General features: G+C 39.5%; 1 protein-coding gene across 2 annotated transcripts; it reads left to right on the top strand.

Moving 5' to 3' along the window:
- The first annotated feature begins 1218 nt into the window (after positions 1 to 1218).
- Positions 1219 to 21481, top strand: LOC131231825 (probable serine/threonine-protein kinase At1g54610). 2 transcript variants are annotated; one of them, XM_058228129.1, is made up of 7 exons: positions 1219 to 1828; positions 1904 to 2188; positions 2696 to 3013; positions 10497 to 10724; positions 17365 to 17465; positions 17772 to 17892; positions 20718 to 21481. In XM_058228129.1, exons 1-7 carry the CDS (start codon positions 1466 to 1468, stop codon positions 21045 to 21047), a joined length of 1746 nt encoding a protein of 581 aa, XP_058084112.1. In that variant the 5' UTR covers positions 1219 to 1465; the 3' UTR covers positions 21048 to 21481. The 2 variants fall into 2 exon arrangements, with proteins under 2 accessions (XP_058084112.1, XP_058084113.1); XM_058228130.1 differs by lacking the exon at positions 10497 to 10724.
- The last annotated feature ends 2307 nt before the right edge of the window (positions 21482 to 23788 follow it).

The following is a 23788-nucleotide window of genomic DNA, read 5'->3' as shown; positions in this document are numbered from 1 at the left end:
CCAGATTCGGAATAAAGAAGTGAAGAGAAATGACTGTTAAATATTCTAATTGAAACTACTTTTTAACAAACGACCCAAAAATAACATGGCCCACTACAATGATGGTCCCGATTGATAAATCATCCAGCCACGTGTACGGCAGAGAGATGACTCTACCAGGAGTATTCCGACACTACCGGTTATTTCTTCTCTTTCTGCATTTCCCGCGTGAAAAACTTTGATACTCTGGCAGACTGTGATGAATGATACACAGGCACTTAGAATTACTTACAAATTTGCGTATTTCAAATATAAGTAATTCAAATTAAACTGTCCAAATTATATATACAATCTTATATTGACCTTGAATAAAAAATTAACCTTATTCGATCATCCATCTATCTAATTAGTGAAAAATTACTGGACGGTTAAAAATAAAAAGCATGAAAGTCTTATTTAAACAAACAAGTGTCCACGGATCAGAGGCTATAATTGCTCTACGAACCTGACTGTTGGATTTGGAGTCAGATACAGCGAGTTTCACGATGTAATCGGTTTATTTTGACTTAAGTCATGCCACGTATACAGTTTCTGAGAGCCCGCGTATCAAGCGTGCGCAGAGTATCAAATTACAGTTAATTTCCAACCCGCAAAAGCTTGCGTGACTTTCGTCCGAATTGGCCGTTTACCTTTTGGCTGACATGGACGGAACAACTTAACGTGGATAAGATCCGACCGTTCATCAGGTGCGCTGTGTTTGGTATGGGCCCGAAAATTAGCCGGATTCAACGGTCACGTGGTCAACACCATACGAATTAGTTGAGATTGGAAGTCCCACTATCAAAACCGTCCATGTTGTGTGCCCGATCCATCGTGGTGTATAAATACCATCCAATCCATCCATATGATGTACCAGATAAGTACGAGTGGATTAGCTAAAAATCAGGACATTTCAATACTTAACTGGACCACACTACGTGAATTTAGAGGTTTCAGAATGAATTTCACCGTTACTTCTGGTATGGCCCACATAAGTTCTATATTTGAATTATTTTTAGGATGCATGGTAAAAATGTGATGGTTAATCTGATGTACGGGGAGGATCTGATACATGTATGTTCCATGGAGATATCAGACGGCGCATGTGCAGGCAGTCGGCGTGCATACGCAAGTCACGCTAACGTAGTCCTTTACGACCTCTCTCAATCCGTCTGGAAACAGTTAAAAGCACAGTCTCTCTCTCTGCATCTTCAATGGCAGATTCTCTTCTTTCCGCATTATGCTACCGTAAATCGCGGAACATGTGAATCATTGCTCCTCTCCTGTCTGTCTCCACGAAAATCTATTGCTTCTCCGAACCTGCGGACCACCCGAATCCCTGTCCCGCACCACTTCGTTTTTCTTTCCTTTACTTGTCCTCCTCTTCTTTCAAGGCAGATATGGAAAAGCCAAAACCCTAAAAGCGAGAGAGAGAGAGAGATGAGAGATGGGCTGCGTCTTCGGCAGACCGGATTCTTTGCCGCAGAAGGAGAGCGATCTTCCGTCGTCGGCAGCGGCGGCGGCGGAGGCCGATCGCAAGCCTTCTCAGATTGCCGTCCCGAATCTCGAAAGCGGCACTGCCGATCATGCGGTCAGGAAGGGTAGCCAGGAAAAGGCCCAGAAGGATCGGCGGCTGCCGCGGGGCGAGCGGAGACGGCACAGGCCTGACCCGTGGCTCAGCAATCCCCCGAAGAATGTGCATGGCGAGCAGGTTGCCGCCGGGTGGCCGTCTTGGCTGTCTGCCGTCGCTGGCGAAGCCATCCAGGGGTGGACCCCACGCCGAGCTGATTCTTTCGAGAAGCTCGATAAGGTCAGTTCCTAAGTTTTCTTTCTTTCATTTTTCAAAGATATTGGATTGCTTCTGATGGTGTTTGATTTTTATTAGATTGGACAAGGGACTTATAGCAATGTTTACAAGGCTAGAGATTCTTTGACGGGTAAAATTGTTGCATTGAAGAAGGTCCGGTTTGATAATTTGGAGCCGGAGAGTGTGAAATTTATGGCGAGAGAGATTCTTATATTGCGGAAGCTTGATCATCCGAATGTGGTGAAATTGGAAGGTTTGGTGACCTCGCGGATGTCGTGTAGTTTGTATCTGGTTTTTGAGTACATGGAACATGATCTGGCAGGGCTTGCTGCAAGCCCAGCGATCAAGTTCACGGAACCTCAGGTTAGCTTGGATTTTGCTGGATGGTTGCTTGGAATTTTTGAATTGGGTGATTCTTGAATCATCTCATTCGTGAATTGGGCAATGGGGACTTTAATCAAATGGTCATTTTGTTTGGATTGGGTCTCCATTTGCGAATGAAATGACTTTGGGTGGGACTTGTTTTCTTGTCATTTTTGAATTGGGGTACTGCATGTGTTTGGACAGCCACGAAAGCACGTGGGATGGTCATTTCACTGCTAGTGCTAGATTATTGCTCCAATGTGCAAATGAGGTGCTTTTAGTCAGGATATGTTTTCATCTCATCTGTAAATTTGGGTGCGTGGGTATTTGTACAACGATGAAGACACCAGTAGAATGGTCATTTCACATTTGGGTGTTTCCCCATTTCGCAATGAGATGATTTTAAGTCCAACCTGCTTTCATCTCATCTGGGAATTGGATGGTCATGAATCAGAGCATTTGCCGGTTATGCATTGATCATAGTTGATTTCCATTCTGAAATGGCAGGTGAAGTGTTACATGCATCAACTGTTATCAGGTCTTGAGCACTGTCACAACCGTTGTGTGCTGCATCGTGACATCAAGGGCTCGAATCTCCTCCTTGATAATGGTGGGATACTTAAGATTGCTGATTTTGGGTTGGCATCGTTCTTTGATCCGGACCACAAGCAGCCGATGACGAGTCGGGTGGTAACTCTATGGTATCGACCTCCAGAGCTTCTTCTAGGGGCCACGGATTATGGTGTAGGTGTAGACCTTTGGAGCGCAGGTTGCATACTGGCAGAGTTGTTGGCTGGGAAGCCTATCATGCCTGGACGTACAGAGGTAACTCCTATATGTATGTTGTTTCTATGCAGGAATACTGTTGATTGCAGCACATGGACATCTGTAATCTTGCTTTGATGTTGTTTCTCCGAAGCTTTCCATTACACTCCTTATAGATCATTTGAGGGATATTACTCTGATTGGAAACTTCAGTGATTTTTGTTCATGTCATTGCAGGACTTAAAGATACAACTGCTCTTTTTCATTGAAGGGTGGGTTTTGTGATATTTTGTTATATTTGCAATATCTTATCACTTATTCTCCTTCCCCAAATGAAACACCAAACAACTGCCAGACTGCTGGTTCATCATGACGTTTTGACAGAACATGTTGCTATATACCTGCAATACTATGTATTCCTTACCTAAGTAAATTTTTTGAACCTTCCTTAACTAAGTAATTTTTTTGAACCAAATAATTTCTAGGATACCTGCAATACAATGTGTTCTTCTTTTTAGCTAATTTTGAAAGAAATTAACTTCTATGATACTCATTAATAGCTAAAGTTTTGAGCAAAAGAAGATAAAGGAAATCAAAAAGAAAAAAAGACAATATCTCGGAATCAGTCAAGCTGATACATAGTTCTCATTTTTAATTTTGCACCTCAGGTTGTTTGGTTATGTTTTTGGTGCATGTTCCTCTCACAGTTCCAGTTGTTATACTCTCTCAAGTTGCTCATGTTAGCACTTAATTAACCATTTATGCATGTAACTAGTCCTGTTTCTAGTTTCCTTATTCATGGCTGTTCAAGAACTGCATTTCAGGTTGGTTTTGACTTTGAGTTCGATTTATTCATGCCCTGTAAATATTATACAAAATTATGTCATGTTGATGCAAGGAAAATCAAAAGCTGTTGCTCAAGAGATTTGCTTATCCTGTTATGCATTCAAAAGGGATTATGTGCCCTGGTAGTGTTACCTTTCAAAAGAAAAAAAAGGGATTATGTGCCCTTCATTAACCTACCAGCCCTGGTAGATGTCTATGATTTAACCCAAATTTAACTTGAATTTGACTGCGACCCAATTGTTCGCTATTGTTTCTGCACTGGGTATGCGGGCGTGCCAGAATTGGAATTGCGGCTCCAATTCGAACCGAACAACAATGACCCCGAGCGCCGAGGTAGGCAGACACGTAGTGTATGACCGAAATCTGGAGAGATCGGTCACCTATTCAGCCACTAACTCAATATGTAAATTGATTCAGGTGATATTTAGAGGGTAGGGTTTATCCTCTGATGATGGGTCACTTCTTTGCCTTCTGTACGAAATGACTTCTCAATATAGATTAAATGAAAAGAGAAAGAAATTCTTACAGTCAGTCGCGCGAAGCAGCTGAAGAACGTCTCCTCGATGGAATGATTTGAGCCCAGTGTGTGAGCGTAGACTCGAATTATAACTAAGATTACGTGCTACTGGATTACTGCTACGGTTTACGCTAAGAAATGTAAATTAGCAAACTTGGAAAGTAAAGATTGTTTCGGAAACGTAAACTTGCTTGATAAGGAAAGTAACAAATTACACTAGGAAATGTAAATTGATAGGATAATTTAAAAGATAGATTTGGTTTGTTTGGGTTGGTGTAAGACTATTTTCCTTGTTGTATTCCTCTTCTATTTATAGCTCTGATCCGGCTGTTCTGGATCCTTCCCATGTTCTGACGGTAATCATAACCGCTCTCCACTACTCGGCTTCTGGATGCTCCCCACATTCTGCTTCATTCGTTTCTCCATTTGCCATCTATCCTGCGATCGATCGAGCTCGACCGCTCTCCTCTCGATCACTTCAGTGATGCATGGCACCTCTTGATACGTCATGGCTCCTCTTACCGAGAAATCTCTTTACATATCTGTAGATCTCTGGGCACGCCATGCACATCCGTACAGATCACACGTACTCCCCTTTGATTGGTTGTTGCAAGGTACGACCGTAATGGGGATGAACACCTGTGAGTCGACTCGGTTCAACTCACTCGATTTCTTCTCTCTCTCCTTCTTTCTTCTACTTAGACCTATGTCCAACAAGGTCTCTGGATACAACCCAACTCGACTTATTAAACCAGCTTGTCGACTCGGAAAGTCTCTCTTTCTCTCTCTCTCTCTCTCTCACGATTTCTTCTTTCTTTCTTTTTCTATGTTGTAATTCAATCACTACCAATTCAGGGGGTTTTATAGTTTCTCTGGCCTCTCTCGAAAGCTTCGGAAACATGTTTGAAAGAATGGTTTTGCATCAAGTTGTTCTATGCGGAGAACATTTTAGCGACACACTTTTTTCGTTGTTGTTTCGTGTTACTGACATAGGTCTGATCTTGATTGGATAGATCTTGATTTCAGAATGATCCAACAACCCACTAGATGGTCGATTTGGATCTTGGATCAGGTTCTTTATAAAATAGCTACAATTGAGCTTCTTTATTCGGAAAGAAGCTGGATCTTCATCCGGGCTGTTTTTCCTCAATCTGTTAATCATGGATGGCTTGGATTGATCATATGGACCTTATGGAATCATAAGATTGAAGCTTTAGAAGGTTTTCATCGGTGGTTCACGTAGTTGAAGGTTTCGGGAGCTGTTGGCATGAGGCTAAAAAAGCGGATAATAACGGCTATTGTTTCAGTTTCTTGTAATCTAACCGGGAGTCCTAAATCTTCCGGATGCCAAAGATTGAAAGATCTTAGACTTGGATGGTCTTGATCGTCAGGTCAGAGGCTTCATCACGAACCCGTGTTCTTTCTCCAACTACGAGTTTCCAAGAAAAACGGTGAGAAGAAGATACAATATCTTCGACGCGTGGTATTCTTGTAACACAACTTGGATTCGAACAGAGATTGTGTGGTCTGAATTGCATCTAGTCAGTGTTTGGCGACGAGGAGGGAAAAACATGATTTTTTTTTTTGCTAGCATCGCTATCTGCGATATTAATTGATGACCATACTCTTGAAATTAGATGGCTATAACCTGTCTAATAGATGGTTTAGATCACACAGGAACAACTCTTCCAGATCGTAGTTAGTTTCAGATTTCCTGTCGTACAAAACGGAGAGGATAACTTTCCTTTGTTTGCTGTCTTTACTCTCGTTGGTGATTTTTGGGCTCCAATCTATCTATATGCACGCACATAGGTTGACAGGGTGTACCAAATTGGTTACGTATCGGCTGTAACGACTAATACGTAATGGTAACAGTCGAGTTTGTTACACGATACGGGGGTCAAAACGGTGACCCCCAAGTTTTTGGCTCGGATCGGCCATCGCGAGGGCTGTAGCGGTCGTTACGCCCCATAGTGGCCGTTACTGCCCTGTAATGGTCATAAACTGCCAATTATTTTATTTTATTTTTTCTCTTTTTAAGTTACAATTTTTCTCAATTTTGGCACTTTTCTCTTTCATATTCTTTCTTATACTATTTTATTACAAATTCTGACCACTCGTACCTTGAATTTGAGAATCAAAACAAGTTATTTCAAGGATTTTGTTGAATCAAAGCGCCGTGAGTCATTTTCAGGAAATCTTTAAAAATAGGTATTTATAAATTTTTTTTTTTTTTAAAATCTCTGTTGTTATGGTTGAATATGATGCGTTATCGGTATCACGTTTTTTTGAATCTCTGTACTAGTGTTTGAAATATCGGTATTACGTTACGTATCACACCCTTGGGATACAGATACATATCGGTTATCGCATGGGATATATCACTTATATCGCGTAATGCATCATTGTTGTTGGAACCATGGGAAAACATTGGGAAATTGGTCAAAATTTTCAATGAAACTTCAATGATTGTTAAAAAAGACATCAATACACACTTATAAATAAAAACAATACAAAAAAGAAAAAAGAAAAAGTGCACATAATATGTTTTCTTTGTATGAGGTCCTAATCTATGCATTGTCTAAGTGAATTGATGCAAGTATATTCAAAGTCTATTCATATGATTTATAAATGTAAAAAGATGTGTGGAAACACAATCAATACATTCAAAACCAAAAGAAGAATCACTAGATTAAGTTACATACGTGTTTGATTTTTTTATGTTTGGACACAGATTGCAACCGATTTGCGAGAAATTGGATTTTTTTTTTCCAATTTTTTGTAGCTTGGCCCATCTCCTCCAAATCTCGAAATTGAAGCTCCCAATCTATGATTTTTTCATGCAAAACATGAAAAATCATGGATTATAACAATTTGACACTGATTTAACATGATTTATAGAAAAAAAAAGGATTGAAAATCGAAAATGCTCACCGGATCGAACATGTGGGATCCTTGTGCGTTTCGTATCGCACAGGTGGGATACAAGATATATCGTGGGATGTATCGGCCGATATCGTTGATACTTAAAACATTGCTCTACACCACCTCTGGGGCTACTTTCACTGTCTTTCTTTTCTTAGATTCCTCCACCAATAGCTACTTGACTTCCTCCTTTGTTGAAACAATTCCCCCATTTTCCTTGGTTTTTTTTTTTTCCCATCAAGTCATTATCTCTTCCCCCCAAGTGACGTCCATATGAGATTTCCTTCCTTTGACCCTCTTGTCCTCCTGCTTTTGTGGATTGTCCTCCATGACCAGCCCCTAGATGGATCCACGTATTTCCCAGTCCTAGATTCCTGACAAGAATCTGGGCTGTATTTTGCTTTGTGCACGCTTATTCTTTTACCAGAACTTCATGCACCATCCATCTGGTTTGAAGCTTCATCCACCTGTTCAAGAGTAATGCGAAGCCTTGGATGACAACTGAGTGACACACCTGTGGAATAACCACTTCAATGACTCTATGGATCTCTTGAACACCCTGAAGAAATTGGTCTCCAGCCATATTCTCCCAGAAAGTACTCCACAGCGCCATGAAACCCTCATCTCTATTTCTGGCTTACCACCAGAATCCGGTCACCAATGTCTTCTCAAGGGGACTTAATTCGGACCAATTTCAAAAATTCTCCTATCACAACCATCTAGCCTTCTGTTAATCGGCCAATATATTAGAATCACATGGTCTTGAGCTCATTTCAAACCTAAATCAATGGTCTTTCAAAGAAGATGTGTCATTCCACGTCTTTTAGTATCCCAGAGTGGCCCCCCAAAACCATCATCATCATTATCATCTAACCTTTATCCCAAGTTCCCAAATAATTGGGGTCGGCTATAGAATCTCATCTGCCATTCCAAAAACTTAGTGAAGAAAGTAGTAGAGGCAGGTTGTCACTGACTAACCGCCATTGTAGAAAATAGCCCCAACCCTGTGGACCATATGCTCACAATTGGACCACCTTGTGGGGCCAACTGATCAGCCAGATCATTACGGGCCACAAAATTGTCTAGACAAATTGCAGGGACCGAGTTGCTGATCGAACTGACCGTGGACCCAATTCTCTGATTGGCGTTTGGATAGGCTGAATCCACTTCACTGATTGGATGGATCATGGAGCCCACTCCACCGATTGGGCACGTTGCCATTCCTGGGCTATGTCATCTTCATTGTGCATAAGGAGGTTGGTTGATTGTGGTGTTTACCAAGTGACGATCAATTCTTAATAGTTAAATGTTTACACCCTATTGTATCGATCCCTCTATTTTTCTTTTCTATCAATAAACCTCACTAGCATATGGAGATTGGTTGATTTTGGTGTTCTTAAAGTAAACCATAAATACTTACAGTTAAGTGTTTACTACAAATTGCAGTGGTCCATCTTTTTTCAGTGATTGTCTTTTGGAACATTATTGGGTACCAAGAATGAAAAATGCTATTGTGATGAGAGATCTATTCTCTCCATAGTTCATACAGCAAAAAGAAAAAGAAAAAGAAAAAGAAAAAAGGGGTACTAGTTTGGCCATAAGTCCCTGAGGTTCCTAAAGTACTAGCTCACACCATGATGGATCTTGATCGTGGACAACAGACCCAATAACTGTGCAATGTGGTTCTGTTCTGACATAAGCATTAGAAGACTGTCCTGTGGAGTTGGCCATACTATCCCCATATGCCTAATTAGTAGATCAAACCACCATATGTTTGCATAAATAAACATAATATCTTCATGTCTAGTCATGCTGTAATTTGATTGTCTGCCCTTCGTGGATCTAATTTTCCCTAAATTGCAAATCTTGCCGTTTTTCTTTTCTGACTATTGGTTATTGTAATGGACTTCTCTCATTTCTAGCCTGGAAATACAATCAGAACTTGGAATTACATATTCATGCTTTCGAGTTTGTTGTGTTCATGAGTTTGCAAGTCTCTGAATGGACTAAAATGAGGGTGTAGAAGTCTATTGCACAAGCTTGTTTTCCTTAGAATTTTAGTTTCACTTCCACTCCTCTGGGATTATGAAAGCATCTCTTTTTATGTAGAGTTGAGAAATAATCCTTCAATGGATGAACACAAGCTGTTGGTAATGGCAGCAGATATTAGCAGAGTTATTAAGAAAAGATAAATAAGAAGTAAATGATTAGGCTGGAAGAAAATAATCACCTTAATGAAAGATGGTGTGTGCAGATTATCTTTTTTGTGTGTATGCCCTTGACCATAGTTACTGACCAAGAAACAGACGCTGGAACTGATGTGAGGAGTGGTTGTGTGAAATGCATCATTTTGCAACAGTTGCTACAACATTTCTCGAGAAGTGTGAAACAAATGACCCTTTTTTTTTCTTTTACCTGATACACATGGTTGTGGGTGTTGCGTGTATCCGCAGGGATTAGTCTCACTTCAAAAAGAGGTGGGGACACCCTGTGTCTTCAAATAAAAAATTAAAAAAATGACCCTTTTTTTTTTTTTTTCTCGAGAGAGTGAAACAAATGACGGAAATTGGTTGCAATAAATGTTGGCATTTGTAAGAGGAAATGAGTTATCCAATTAACTACGCTCTAGACATGCATTTTAGATTCTTGAACTTGTGGTCCTTTCTGGTGTGTACACTATGTAAGACTTCAGATATCATTTTATGGCCAATGCTAAATATGCATGTGCTAAAGTTGCTGGCTTCCTTGTTGGCTAGACAATAATCGAAATTTAGCAACCATTCGATAAAAAAAATAAAATTTGTATGCCAATTATCATAAATGTTTTTCTATATTGGTTACTGCATGTAGCAAAATTAAATACTGGAAATAGTGTGGCACAAGAAGGTGTAGGCCATAAAGGGTGAATTCTTTGGGGACTTTTCTTGCTGGTTTGTGATTGATTTGGGTGCAATAACAGATGCTTTGGCAATTGCCTCCATAGTCATGACTGGTGTTCAGGAAGGCCAAATTGGTGGTTGCTTGGGGCCTTGGGGGTTGATCCTCAAGCCATTTGTCAGTTGCTCTTGAGTCATTTGATTCTTTTTGTCTGAGTTGTTGATTCCTCATCTTTGCCATGTTTGCTCTTTCTTAACAAAATTTGTGTTAGGTAACCCCCCCCCCCAAAAAAAAAAAGAAGAAGAAGGAAATAGTAATCACTAAATAATTTTTTTCTTTCACTTGGCAGAATAATTTTAAACTTCTTTTGTTTATTAGGTGGAGCAGCTGCACAAGATTTTCAAGCTATGCGGCTCACCTTCAGAAGAATATTGGAAGAAGTCAAAGTTGCCACATGCAACCATATTTAAGCCCCAACAACCATATAAGCGGTGTATAGCCGAGACGTTTGAAGACTTTCCACCATCATCATTGCCACTAATTGAAACTCTTCTTGCAATTGACCCAGCTGATCGCAAAAATGCCTCTGCTGCATTGAACAGCGAAGTGAGATTTTAATCCTAATAGTGGTTTTCTTCTCATTTATTCTCCCTCATATATTTAGGGGATGTAGCTAACGGCATGGCATTTGTGGCTAATAAGTAAAAATGGCATTGCTGTTGTATAATGTTTACCTTTCTTTTAATAGGATTAAACTCTTAATAAACTCATCCTACACTGGAGCTCTAGCCCAGCCCATTGCAGGCCTCTGCTCTATCACCATCAAACTTCAACTAACTTTTTCCTCTTTTCTCATAAAGATTTTTGAGGAGTTCAATGTTCACTTTTTCTATTTCTTCTTGGGTCCTCACCAGTTGGCCTCTTTTTGGGAACAGGATTTTCCTTTTCTTGCATTTGGCTTTCAGTGAAAGAATTCTTCATTTTATCCATTTCTTTGAGCTCTTCCTCACCCCAGTTTTGACTGTTGCTAGTGAATCACATCATTCTTTCATGTGGGATTAGTCTCATTCAAAAAGAGGTGGGGACACCCTGTGTCTTCAAAAAATTAAAAATAAAATTGTCATTTCTTCTGGCACTATTCTGGAAAAAAAATATGGTTACTTCTTCCAGCTTATCTGATGCATGAGTTTCCTAATGCGGACCTTGTTAATTCACTGTTACCTTTCAAAAATTTCTGAATTCCACACCTAAGTTGTTCCTTTCAACTCTTGGAGCCTGCTATTGAGATTGTTCTGGAGACATGGTCAAAGCCCAGCTTCATCAACACTACTAGGATTCAGACCGGTCGGTGATAGGGAGTGTTTATCCAGCTAATCCTTCATACTCAAACTCTCACCAGCACTTGCACAAAAGCCGCAGCCTCAAGCAACATATTTCAAACCTAAAAGGTGACTGATGCTTCTAGTTCTAGCAAAGTAGGAACATGACCTGATGCCAGCCTTCGGAGTGCTGAATAAGATACCCTCAAGAAGTGGGCTTCATCATTGGTAGAGACTACAAAGCAATCTAGTCTACACAGTATTGGTTCTCTAGATTGTTTGAGCATGTGAAAAATCACTTCCCAATGGCAAATTGATCAACTTATTTCTGGCCATCATCATCATGTAATCCATATCCCAACTACTTGGGGCAAGCTACACGAATCTTGTTTTGCCATTCCACTCTATCAAAGACGATATTGTTCAGTGTATCCCTGACATCATTGATATATCCCCGATATTATCCTTCCCACTAGCTCGGAGATATCGATAACACTGATAGTATTAGAAATTCTAGGTATCGGCGATATATTGCTAAGCAGTGTTTTAAATACATAGCATAGCGTTCAGCCCTTTGAAGTGTGACACGTAAGCTACATAGTGTGTAGCATAAGCTACACACTAATATATTTTTAATCAAGGTTGCGCTTGGTTACACCAGTTCATGATATTTTGCACCAAATTAGACTGGTTAATAGTAAAATTTAACAAAATTTCATGATATTTGGTGCAACCAAACGCAACCTAAATTAATAGGAAAGGGCAATTCTTAAGTATAAAAGTAAAGAAAGAGTAACGAAACTAATTTGATATTGTTACTTGTATTATTTTACTAAAATAATTGAAAAGATTAACTAATTTTTATTGAAAATTAAAAAATGTTACAAATCAATGAAACCATTAACTTATTTTAATGTTGTAGTAGAAGTAACTAGTAATGTGAGCTGCATAGCATGTAGCATTTGCTATTAATCATGTAGCATAGACTACATGCAACTTAAGCTATTTGCATGAGCTACGTAGCGTTAAGGCTAAGCTATGCTACATAGCCTAGCTATTTAAAACACTATTGCTAAGTATCGCCAATGTAGTTATATCACCAATTTATTGATATTGCCAATGTATCACCAATATTTTCAACTGTGTAAATTCCAAGTGTTACTTCTATCGCCAGTATTTTCGACTGTGTGACTTTTGGGTGTTACTTCTATCGCCAATATTTTTTACTATGTATATTCTAGGTGTTGCTTGTATCGCTAGTATTTTAGCGATATTTTGATAATATCCCCAATGTATTGATATCGCCAAAATTTTGTTTATTAGAAAAAAATCCATTTCATTTAAAAAAATATATATAAAATGGGTGCATGGTTGTATGATGAAATTCATGTTTGGACACGTGTATATGTATGCAATCATGGATGGATGGATGCATGTGTGTGTATGCGCACATGCATGAATGGATGGATGGATCATGCATTCATGTTTGTATGTATGTATGTGCATGCATGTTTGGATCCACCATTTTTCCCATGTTTCCCTAAGTCAACAATACATGCTTTTAGGCCCCATTAAAGGGAAACTTAGTATTTGATTCCTAAGTATGCAAATATGCGTCTTTCTCGCTATTATAGTATTATTTGATTCTTAAATATGCAAATATGTGTATTTTAGCATCTCTTATAGTATCATTGAAAAATTCCACCATTTCCCCCATGTTCCTCTAAAGTTTCCTTGAGTCAGCGTTACATGCTTTTAAACCCTCATTAAAAAGTATGTATGCGTCTTTTTTGCAATTCTTTGATTCCCAAATATGAAAATGTGTATTTTAGCATCTCTTAAAGTTTCCCTGAGAAATTCCACCATTTCCTTTTGTTTCCCCAATGGATATCGAAATCAAGGCTCCAACTCTATGATTTTTTATGTAAAACATGAACCAATGGATTGTAACCATTTGACACTGATTTTACATATTTTCAACAAAAAAATGGATCAAAAATTGAAAATGCTCACCGGATCGAACATGTGGGATATTCGGCACTTACATGTGCGTTTCATACTGCACAGGTGATACAAGATATATCTTGGGATATATCGGCCGATATCGTCGATATTTAAAACATTGATCCTAGTCAGCAATACATGTAATGATCCCGATACTATGAACATTGTTTCCTAGTACATCTACCCACGTCCTTTTGGGCCTTACTATTCCCTTTTAGAGCCTTCCAACTTGAAACAACTCGCTCCTAACTGGTGTAGTTCCCAGTATTTGTTGCACATGGCTAAACCATCTAAGTCTACTTTCCCCCATTTTATAACCTATTGTTGCTACTTCTAAGTTCTCTTGAATGTATTCATTTCTAATTCTATCATTCCTTGCCTTGTGACTCATCCATCTCTACATCCTCATTTCAGCTACACTCATCGTGTGAACACATTGTTCAAAAAATTGCCCAACATTCTTTCCAATAAAGCATGCTGATCTTATAGCTCTCTTATAAAATTTCCCCTTTTGTTTCATTGGTATGGGGCGATTACATAAAACTCCAGAGGCACATCTCCACTTCATCCACCCAACTCTAATTTTGTGACAACATCCTCCTCGATCTCTCTGTTCTCTTAGATTATTGACCCCAAATATTGAAAATGGCACTCTTACCTGGGTGGCAGACTCCTGGGAGTTTCAACACCGGGTTAAGGGTTCGAGTACCCACCAGTGGTGAAATCCCACAGCGTGCGTGTGTGGGGTGTGTAAGCGTGTGTGTGCATGTGTAAAAAATAAATAAAAAAAAATGGCTTGTTTCTGTTGAGCATGGCCAATCTCATTTCTGCCTGTAATTTCTGGAACTTTGTCATTCTCGATGTGATTCTACTAGGGGTGCAACTTGGGTTGGGTCAACCTGCACACTATTAGCCCAATCCAAACTTTAGGTCAAGTTGTGTTGGGTTGGATTGAGGTTAGTTTTGGGTTGCGGGTGGGTTGAGCTTGGGCTGAAAATCCTCAACCCAACCCAAAGTTGGCTTGGGGTTGGTTGAGGCCTCAGGCAACCTGACACAACCTGAACCCGATGTTATGTGCAGTTCATATGCATGTGAGTTATGACTGTTGACCAACATGCATTATATAAATGTACAATTATGGTCTTCATGAAAATGGGGTTCATGATTGGAACTGTCCATGCTCTGGACATATATAGGTTTTCTGATCCAAACTGTCCATGCATAATAAATAGGGTTCATGATCCAAACAATTGGAACCATCCATGCTGCGGACTCTATGCTGTGGGTAGTTATAGGGCGTTACGTTAATGGTGTTATTTGATAGTTAGATGTTTGACTTTGTGTTAGTTTAGTAGTTGCACATGTTAACCCAATCTAAAGCCAACCCAACCTGAATTGTGTTATGGTTTTGTATTCAATACCTTGGGTTGGTTAACTTGGGTCTCAGGCTGACACGCGTGGTTGGGTTGAGCCTCAACTGACCTGATGCATCTGAGTTCCATCTCTTGATTATACATCCCCAAAATACAATTGTCTTAATGTTAAAGGTCTCTACCGAGACGCCATGGAATGTTCCATCTGCCGTGATTACAATTTCATCTTTTTCTTTCCGGGTTCTTCAGACTGTAAACTGCTCTGGGTGTACATTGGATTTGTCAGCCAATGAAGTAAATATGATCAAAACTGGAAACGCCTGTCAAATTTCCACCTATGCTATCGCTACCCTGCACTACGGAGATCCCTCCTGCTGTTTCCCCTGCCAGTAGGAAATTACCTGCAGTCTTCTTACCCATAGAATAAAATACCCTCTCCTATTTAGCTCTTCTGGAACCTGATGATGTGTATCTTTCTTTAGTAAAATTTATTTTGTTTCAAGCCATTTTCGTGAACTCAAATCCCTCAACATTCCATGACAAAATCTTCTTAGATCTCTTGATTTTCCTCTCCTCTTGTCCAGAGATCATCATTTAAGGGACCGTTTGGCATCTCTACAAATAAGATCTTATTTGCTTATTTCTATAATAAAAAAGTCATTTTTCAAAAATAGATTGTTTGCTAATGGTCTAATTTTCCATCTTACTAATTCAGACATAAGAGGTTTTACCCCTTAATTCTCTAGGTATGGAAAGTTTACCTTCCCCCCCTTTTTAAGAGCTTATTTTGCTAAAGCTGGTAGACGGGCTTTACTTGAACAAGTTTTTCCCTCAACTTTTTAAAAAAATTCCCATATTGCTCACTTCTCTTCTCTTGTTGATCCCATCCATCACATCGAAGGTGGGCCCACATGATGAATGACCCGTAATGAAGGTTATGGTCCACATCAAAGGTGGGACGCACACGATGAATGGTGGACTCACATGATGGACTGTTGGCATCGAAGATGGTCCCACATGATGAACAACCCATATTGAAAGTGGGCCACACATGATAGATGATCCACATCAAAGGTGGGACCTACATGATGGATGATGGACATGGAAGGTGGGGGCCTACATGATGGACGGTTGACATCGAATGTGAGCCCACATGACGAATGACTCATATTGAAGGTGGGCCACACACGATAGATGGTCCACATCAAAGGTGGGACCCACATGGAGGTGGACATCGAAGGTGGGTCCACATGATGGACGATTGACATTAACGGTGGGCCCACATGGACAGTTGACATTGAAGGTGGGACCACATGATGAATGACCCATTTTGAAGGTGGGGTCCAACATGAGAGATGGTCCATATCAAGGTGGGCCCACATAATGGGCAGTTCACATCAATGGTGGGCCCCACATGATGGATGGCTCACGTCAAAGTGTGGCCCCGCATGATGGCGGTCCACATCCAAGGTCTAGCAAGGTGGCCCGACATGATGGGCGGTGGACATCAAAAGCGCGCCCCACATGATGGACGATGGAAATCAAAAGTGGGCCCTACATGATGGATGATCCACATCAAAGGTGGGCCTAGATGATGGATGGTCCACATCAAAGGTGGGCTGATGGATGGTGGACATCAAAGGTGGCTCCTCATGATGGACGAGTCGAAGACCCACATCGAAGGTGGGTCCCACCTTTGGTTGCCCATTCCTCTTGATTGGATGATTTTAGCCATCCAATCAATAGCCAAAAAATGAACAGTCCACATTGATCATAATGGAGTTTTAATTTTTTAAATTGACAGCAACTATCTTTTAAAAAAAGCTCTTATTTGAATGTTTTACCAAACGTTCTTATTTTCAATAAGAACTTTTTTCGGTTTTGAAGAATTGATTTTACCAAACAAGCTTATTGTAAAACAAGAGTTGGAACAAAAAGTCCTAATTCTTTAGCTCTTATTAATTAGATAAAAGTGTCAAATGGGCCCTAAGCAAATTTTCTCGACTCCCCTTGTCCTTTGGCAGTTGTCCCCAGACTAAATCTTCATTTGTAGCCCAATTATCTTCATTCCCCTTTTACAAAACAAACACTTCTTGATTGTTAATAGTTACAGTAGCTATCATGACACTGTAGCTCCAGATTCAAATTACAATAATTTGAATCTGCATATGGTATTATGATTTATGATTTGATCATATTAAACTGTTATAACTTTATACTTCCAGCGAGTTTCACCTATTGTTAAAAATTCACAATTATCTGGAAAAAAAGCTTTAAAATGTAGAATTTAGGAAAACATAACCAGGCTGCGCAACACATCTTTTGCCAGACCCTGATGTTGCCTTAAAATTTATCCTTGCAGATTAAATAAGGTAGTACAGAATCCTATTTTTGTTGACATCAATATAATTTCAGAATAGCAGTTATTTTTGTTGACATCATTAAATGCTGGAAATTCAGCAATCTTTCAAAAAAAAAAAAAAAATATGCACTCCGCACCACATTCAGTAGAAGGTTGTCTTTGTCACCTGATTGGTTTCTATTTTGCAGTTCTTCACAACTGAGCCTTATGCCTGTGAGCCTTCAAGCCTTCCTAAGTATCCTCCAAGCAAAGAGATGGATGCTAAACTGAGGGATGAAGAAGCTAGAAGGTTTCGTACTTTTGTATGCCTTGATATACTGAAGACTTTAGTATACCTTGGATTCTCCATCTGGTGCTGGACAATCTAATGCTGGAAGAGTGTTTCTAATCTCACGTGAAAATAGTTTTAAAAAGGGGGGAAAGATCTCACTTGAAATGGGGAGAAAGTGTCTGCACTCCCTTTGATTGGGAAATGGATCTGGTGCACTGTGTGGCCTGTGATTTACTCCTACCATTTCTTCTCGAGCATCTTTATCTAGATGAATTCTGTGGTTTATTCCTATTATGTTTCTGAATCTAGTTTATTGCTATGTAGGTTGAGAGCTGGTAGTGGAAGAGCCAACGGTGATGGTATGAAGAAGACTCGCATACGTGATCGAGCTGCTAGGGCAATGCCTGCCCCAGAAGCTAATGCTGAGCTTCAAGCAAACCTTGATGTATGTCATGCTACTGCCTCTATCTGCTACTTTTTAAGCTTACAAGAGAGTAATCAAATGCAGATGCTGAACAAAAACATAACGTAGTTGAATTATAGTCAGAACATGTTGAACTTTGAAAAATGTCAACAAGTTGTGTAGAAAAGCTGTCTGGCAATCTATATGCTACCTAGTAATAGATTGAGAAAGAACATAACTACAGCCACTTTGGCCTGTTTGATGTTATCCCAAATCACCATTGGATTAGATAGCTATGGTGATACGGAGATACATCGCATCAGCACTACATTTGGGTTGGCCCCGTTTTTGGGATTTGCATCCAGAAAAGGTGGGTTTTCCACTTCAAACCATCGCTATTTGGAAAACCTCTAAGGTCTTATTGTTATGTGGAGCCTCTGTTTTACGATTCTGTTACTCTGATAAAATGATTGTCTTCACCATCATCATGGCCTTGCTTCATCTATTTTGGTCATCATTGTGATGATTTTCTCAGCAAAGATTTCATGGCTGGCTGCCCATCTGACATCAACCTCCTTCAGCCATGCTTATGACCAGCTGGCTATCACAATGCAGAGTTAAAATGTGCTGATAAAAGACAAAAAGAAACCAATGCCATCGACCCTAGAAGGCAGAATTATCCAGCATTACCTCAGGCATTCTGGCAACTCACATTTTGATGATGCTTTTAAGAAGAAAGTGTGCAGATAGAATTAAAAAGGGAGGGAAATGGCAAAATGGTAGCTGTAATATCATTTTGAAAGAATTAATTCCCACGTGGAATGCAATATGATTTCTCACCTAAAACAGAATCACTGAGGGATATTGCATTCTGCCCATGGTAAATCTGTTTGTTTTGAGTTTATTGCGGCATTTTACTTTTACATAATCCTTGAACTGAAGTTATGTGTGTACAAGCGAGCCCCATGGCATAGGGATCCAGATGGTTTATTTCGTTGGCTCAAAACTTGGATGGGCCACGCCCCAAAAATCCTCCAAATCGGACAATTCTCCCAATCCCAGCTTTGGCATTTTGCCAACTGAGTATAGACTGTTGCTTCTTTCATTAACCATTTTTCAGGCACCTACTGAAAGGTTAATATTTTCTTATCAAGGAGATTTTATGGGAGTAATCTGTCATCTGCCTTTCAAATCAATAAATAAATAAATGAAGTGGTCCAATTTTTTGGTCTATCAGATCAATGTTTTAACTATCGACAATATCGGCCGATATATCCCACAATATATCTTGTATCCCACCTGTGCGATACGAAACGCACAGGTAGTGCTGATATATCCCACATGTTCAATCCGGTGAGCATTTTCAATTTCCGATCCCATTTTTTGTTGTTGAAATTATGTTAAATCAATGTCAAATGATTACAAATCCATTGGTCCTTCATGTTTTGCATGAAAAATCATGAAGTTGGAGCTTTGATTTCGATATCTATTGGTTTTTCATGTTCTCCATTTTTTTTTCCCGAAAATTTCCTTCTACCAGCTGTCATTTGAGACTAATTTAAAAGTATTTGATGAAATGATCATTACATATACTCTAATTTCGAAATTTGAGTATAGGTGGTCCGATTTGGGGGAAATTGGGGAAATTTCAAAATTTTCCCAATTTCTCCCAAATTGCTTGCAATGTTGCACTCCAAACATGAAATCAAGCATGTATGAGGGCTGATCCACTGATTTGTCTAGTCATTTTTGGAAAATGAAAATCATTTTTAATTAAAAATTAATAAAAAATATATATTTGAGACTAATTTCGAAGTACTTAGAAGTGCTGATGAAATGATTATCACATACACTCTAAATGTTATGCATTCAACTTGAATATAGTTGCAGTAGTTCAGCTAGTGCATAGCTTAGGACCATATATAGAGGAAACCTATTATATGCACTTCTTTTTTGAGATGATATGATTTAAAAGTGTGTATTAAGGTCTTTTTTAACAATCCCTAAAGTTTCATTTAAAAATTCAACCATTTTCTCAATTTTCCCCATGTTTTGCAAAAAGTGTGATAAATTACCCGATACAAACAATATATACTGTGCAATAACAGATATGTATCTGTATCCCAAGGATGCGATACGTAACGCGATATGGATACTTTGAACACTCTATCAGATCAATTTTCTCGGCCACACTTCCTTTGGGTGAGGATCATATGATGCCTCTTTACAAAATCTATAATCACTTATTTACTGCAATTAAAACTTCCTGTTGTTGAGAGCATGAGATCTTATAGTTTGTCTAACTATTCTTGATCATAATCATTTTTTTTGTCAAAGGTGGGCTCAAGTATTTCTATACAAGGGACTTCTATTATTGAAAAACTTCAATACACTGGCAGTGTGATGGATGATAAGCAGCCAATTAGAAACTGCACACGTGGCATGCAATTAGTCAAATTAAACTGTCCAAATTATGGTACCCAGTCTGTGTCATGAACCAAAAATTGAGCTTATTTGATTATCCGACTATCTATTGGACGATTAAAAATGAAAAATATCCAATGGTCCTATTTCCACAAACAGGTGTGCACAAATCAGAGGTTATGACTGTTGAACCAGTCTAATCTTAGGGTTGTGATGGCGACATCTACTTGTTTTTATTTGAGTTAATATATGCCATGTGTACAGTTTCGGAGGGCCCGCATATCAAGCGTCATCGGCAGCCTGAGTATCATTTAACTCTTTATAACTCGTTTCTGCTTTTCGTCAATGTCTGTCTTCAATTAGCTTATTTTTATTTATTCACTCAAGCAAATGTACCTACTCCAAACAATCACTACATTCATCATGTTTGTTTCCTGTTTCAGCTGAGGAGGCGTCTGATCACACATGCAAATGCAAAGAGCAAGAGTGAGAAGTTCCCTCCTCCACACCAAGATGGAGCACTCGGCTATCCACTGGCTTCTGTGCATCACATAGATCCCCACTTTGATCCACCAGATGTTCCATTTAGTTCCACATTCATCTATCCAAAGGACCCGGGGCTCTCCACTTGGTCTGGCCCTTTGGTGGACCCCTCGTTGGCTGGCCATCCAAGGCGAAAGAAACAGAATGTGGACCCATGGAAACCACCTTCTGGTGCAAGGGAAATTCGTAAGGGTAGTGTCCGGGTCAAAGGGAAGGAAAGCATGCCTTAGAACTGTCTGCCCACAAGCCAGAGACTTGGTTTTGTGAGGTGCTTTTATTGTGAGTGGCATTTTGTGATCAGCCCGGAATGTCAGAAAGTGTATGGTGAGGTATAATCTATCTTCTTCTTCTTCTTCTTTTTTAAATTCCATTTTTTGGTTAAATTTTTTTTTTTTTAATTTTATTTTGGATGGTACGCCTTGTTATAGGTTACAAAAGTAGCTTCTTTGATTTGTATATTTTATTTTATTTTTCTTTACTATTTTCTAGTGTTGAAAATGGGACGCTGCTCAGGATAGTAAGATCTGATAAAATATATCATGATCTTGTATGCAATTCAAGTGTTCCTCCTTGACATTGTTACTCTTGTGAATTACATTCATGTCAGTATCATTTGTTAATTCCACAGATTAATTAGTGAAAAGATCGATCTTGATAGCTACAATGGTTGATATTCTACCCCAGGAAGGGGATCTTCATTTGTTTTGTGGGCCTATAACTTGTGTTTGAAGAGGTATGATATGCTCCTCAGGCTGAAAGTTTGTACAGTATGGTTTTTTACTCGGTACGGGTGGGGTTCACAGTTCAGTGATCCAAACGATTGATATTATGGTCCCACTCCCAGATGGAAAATTCCTTGGATGGGCAACTTGGAAAGAAAATATGGAAACAGCTTGCATTCAACCAGAAGAGAGGCCAAATATTCAATAACTAGGATCTTTCGATCTTGGGGGATTGGCTGCATGGGCCATCCATGGCGAGGCCCATTGTTTCAACAGTTTTGTTCACTAAACCATAGGTTCCACTTGACAAACTAAAAATATGAACATATTGTACAGACCTGGGTCCTGAGCATTGTATTATACCTCGTGTTTCAATAGTCACTTGCACTAAAACTAGTGTTTGATTTAGAGTCGTTTTTGTAGCTCAAATGGAAGGTGCTGTTTTGTAACCTTGAGATTATTATATTTTTCACAACGCTATTTGGTTGAATTGCAATAATTGGTTTGATTATTAGGTTAAATGACCATACCGAAGTTACCCAGTTGGGGCTGGTTCTTCTACTATTATGGATGAGAATTTTGTGCAACTAGCAGTGCATGGGGCCTTCTGTCATGTGTATGGCATTCGACCCATCAAGTAGGGTCACCCACCATGAAAATGGGCTGGCCAAAAATCAACCTGATCCAATCATCAGGTGGGCCACACTGCCAACACCAATAGAAAACAATGAACCACCACCAAAACATATGAAAGTTTTAGGGATAGTTTTAAAAGAATAAGGTTAAATGTAAATGAATATGCTCTAAATGCATGTGAATAAGTTTTGTAGGGTCCTACTCATGGCTCAGAGGTAGACTCACAAGAGTTTCAACACAGAGGTCATGGGTTATGGTGTGTGTGTGTGTGTCGTGAAGAAATAAAGAAGTTTTGTAGGGTAATGTTTAATCTACAACAGTTGTAGAGGATCCGGCCTAAAATCTCCACCATGCATATGAAGGTATACGTTTAGGGTGATGTTGTGACTGTCAAGTTAGTGGACCACTGTGGATCGACATAGCTCAAGAACCATGCAATTGGCTGATTATAGTTATCTGGATCGTGCACTTCCCTCGAGTGGTGTTCCTTGTTAACTTTAATTTTTCTAATATTACATTTGATGCCCGAATTTCCATGATTTATGGTATGGCTCATGCACATGGTGGTCCACTCTATTTAACAGCTTTGATCACCCTTAATGTGGATACCATGTAACTATTAAGGCTAGACGATCTATGTGGTCCACCTAATTGAAAGCTTGGATCTCATGCGGTCACGCTGTGTAGGGCTCCACATGCCTGTGGATTTAGCAGACCTCTACCTAAACTACTATGCTTGCAAAGGAGTAGATATGGAGCCAGCAGTAACAAATCACTAGTGTCCACGGAGACATGGTACAACATGGGATATCAAGACGGCTGGTCCATTAGGCACGATGTGGCTCAAATTTAGAAGTAATTCGAAGATCCTTGCAGTTCTTTCCGGGTTGTTTTTTTCCCCTCCCCACCTTGTCTGAGCTGGGCGTAAAGATCCTTGCGGGTAGATCAATGCAATGTTTCAATTTCCCATTTGCATACCATTGTCTAATGTGACATTGGAGATAGCCAGATGATCTATCTACAGTAAGCATCAAAGATTAACTGCCCTGATTATTCTAGATCATGGCACTCTTGTGCTGGCAATGCTAGAGATCAGGAAGCCCATCTTCTAGCGCCACCCAGAGCCATGCAAATAAACCTCTTCATTAATCAATAATCATGTTTTCATGAGCAGAAATGGATCAGATCGGGTAGTGCAGGCAAGGAAGAATTGTTAGAAATTCACACCAATTTAGCATTTTATCACTGCTTACCCCTTCGGCACTTTGGCCGAACCAATCACAGACGCTTAAAATGAACTATAGGAATGATATATCCAGATTCCCCTTGCATGCAAACCAACCTTAATTGTGGGACCCTATCCAGTCGTATCCTTGCCATTAAGCATTCCTAGTTTGAGGTCAGTTCATGCCCATTGAATTGGACACATGGTTCGTATGTTTGTTCAATGTCTTTTAACCACCCATTCCTGGCCGCTGACATCATCCAAACAGTGATCCACCATATCAATGGTCCATGGACAAGCAAAAAACTTCTAGACCATGACCATGTCTTAATTGAAAAGGTTATATTTACCCTCACATATAAATTTCTACTTAAATAGAGACATGCGC

This window comes from Magnolia sinica, chromosome 17 (assembly GCF_029962835.1).
Source record: "Magnolia sinica isolate HGM2019 chromosome 17, MsV1, whole genome shotgun sequence".
Lineage (NCBI taxonomy): Eukaryota > Viridiplantae > Streptophyta > Magnoliopsida > Magnoliales > Magnoliaceae > Magnolia > Magnolia sinica.
This window is presented reverse-complemented; position numbering and strand designations above follow the sequence as displayed.

Excerpts from the sequence above, each read along its gene's own strand:
- LOC131231825 (XM_058228129.1), top strand. The coding sequence starts at position 1,466 with ATGGGCTGCGTCTTCGGCAGACCGGATTCTTTGCCGCAGAAGGAGAGC. Across the intron at positions 1,829-1,903 it reads CTTTCGAGAAGCTCGATAAG|ATTGGACAAGGGACTTATAG; the intron begins GTCAGTTCCTAA and ends GATTTTTATTAG. Across the intron at positions 10,725-17,364 it reads CTGCTGCATTGAACAGCGAA|TTCTTCACAACTGAGCCTTA; the intron begins GTGAGATTTTAA and ends TCTATTTTGCAG.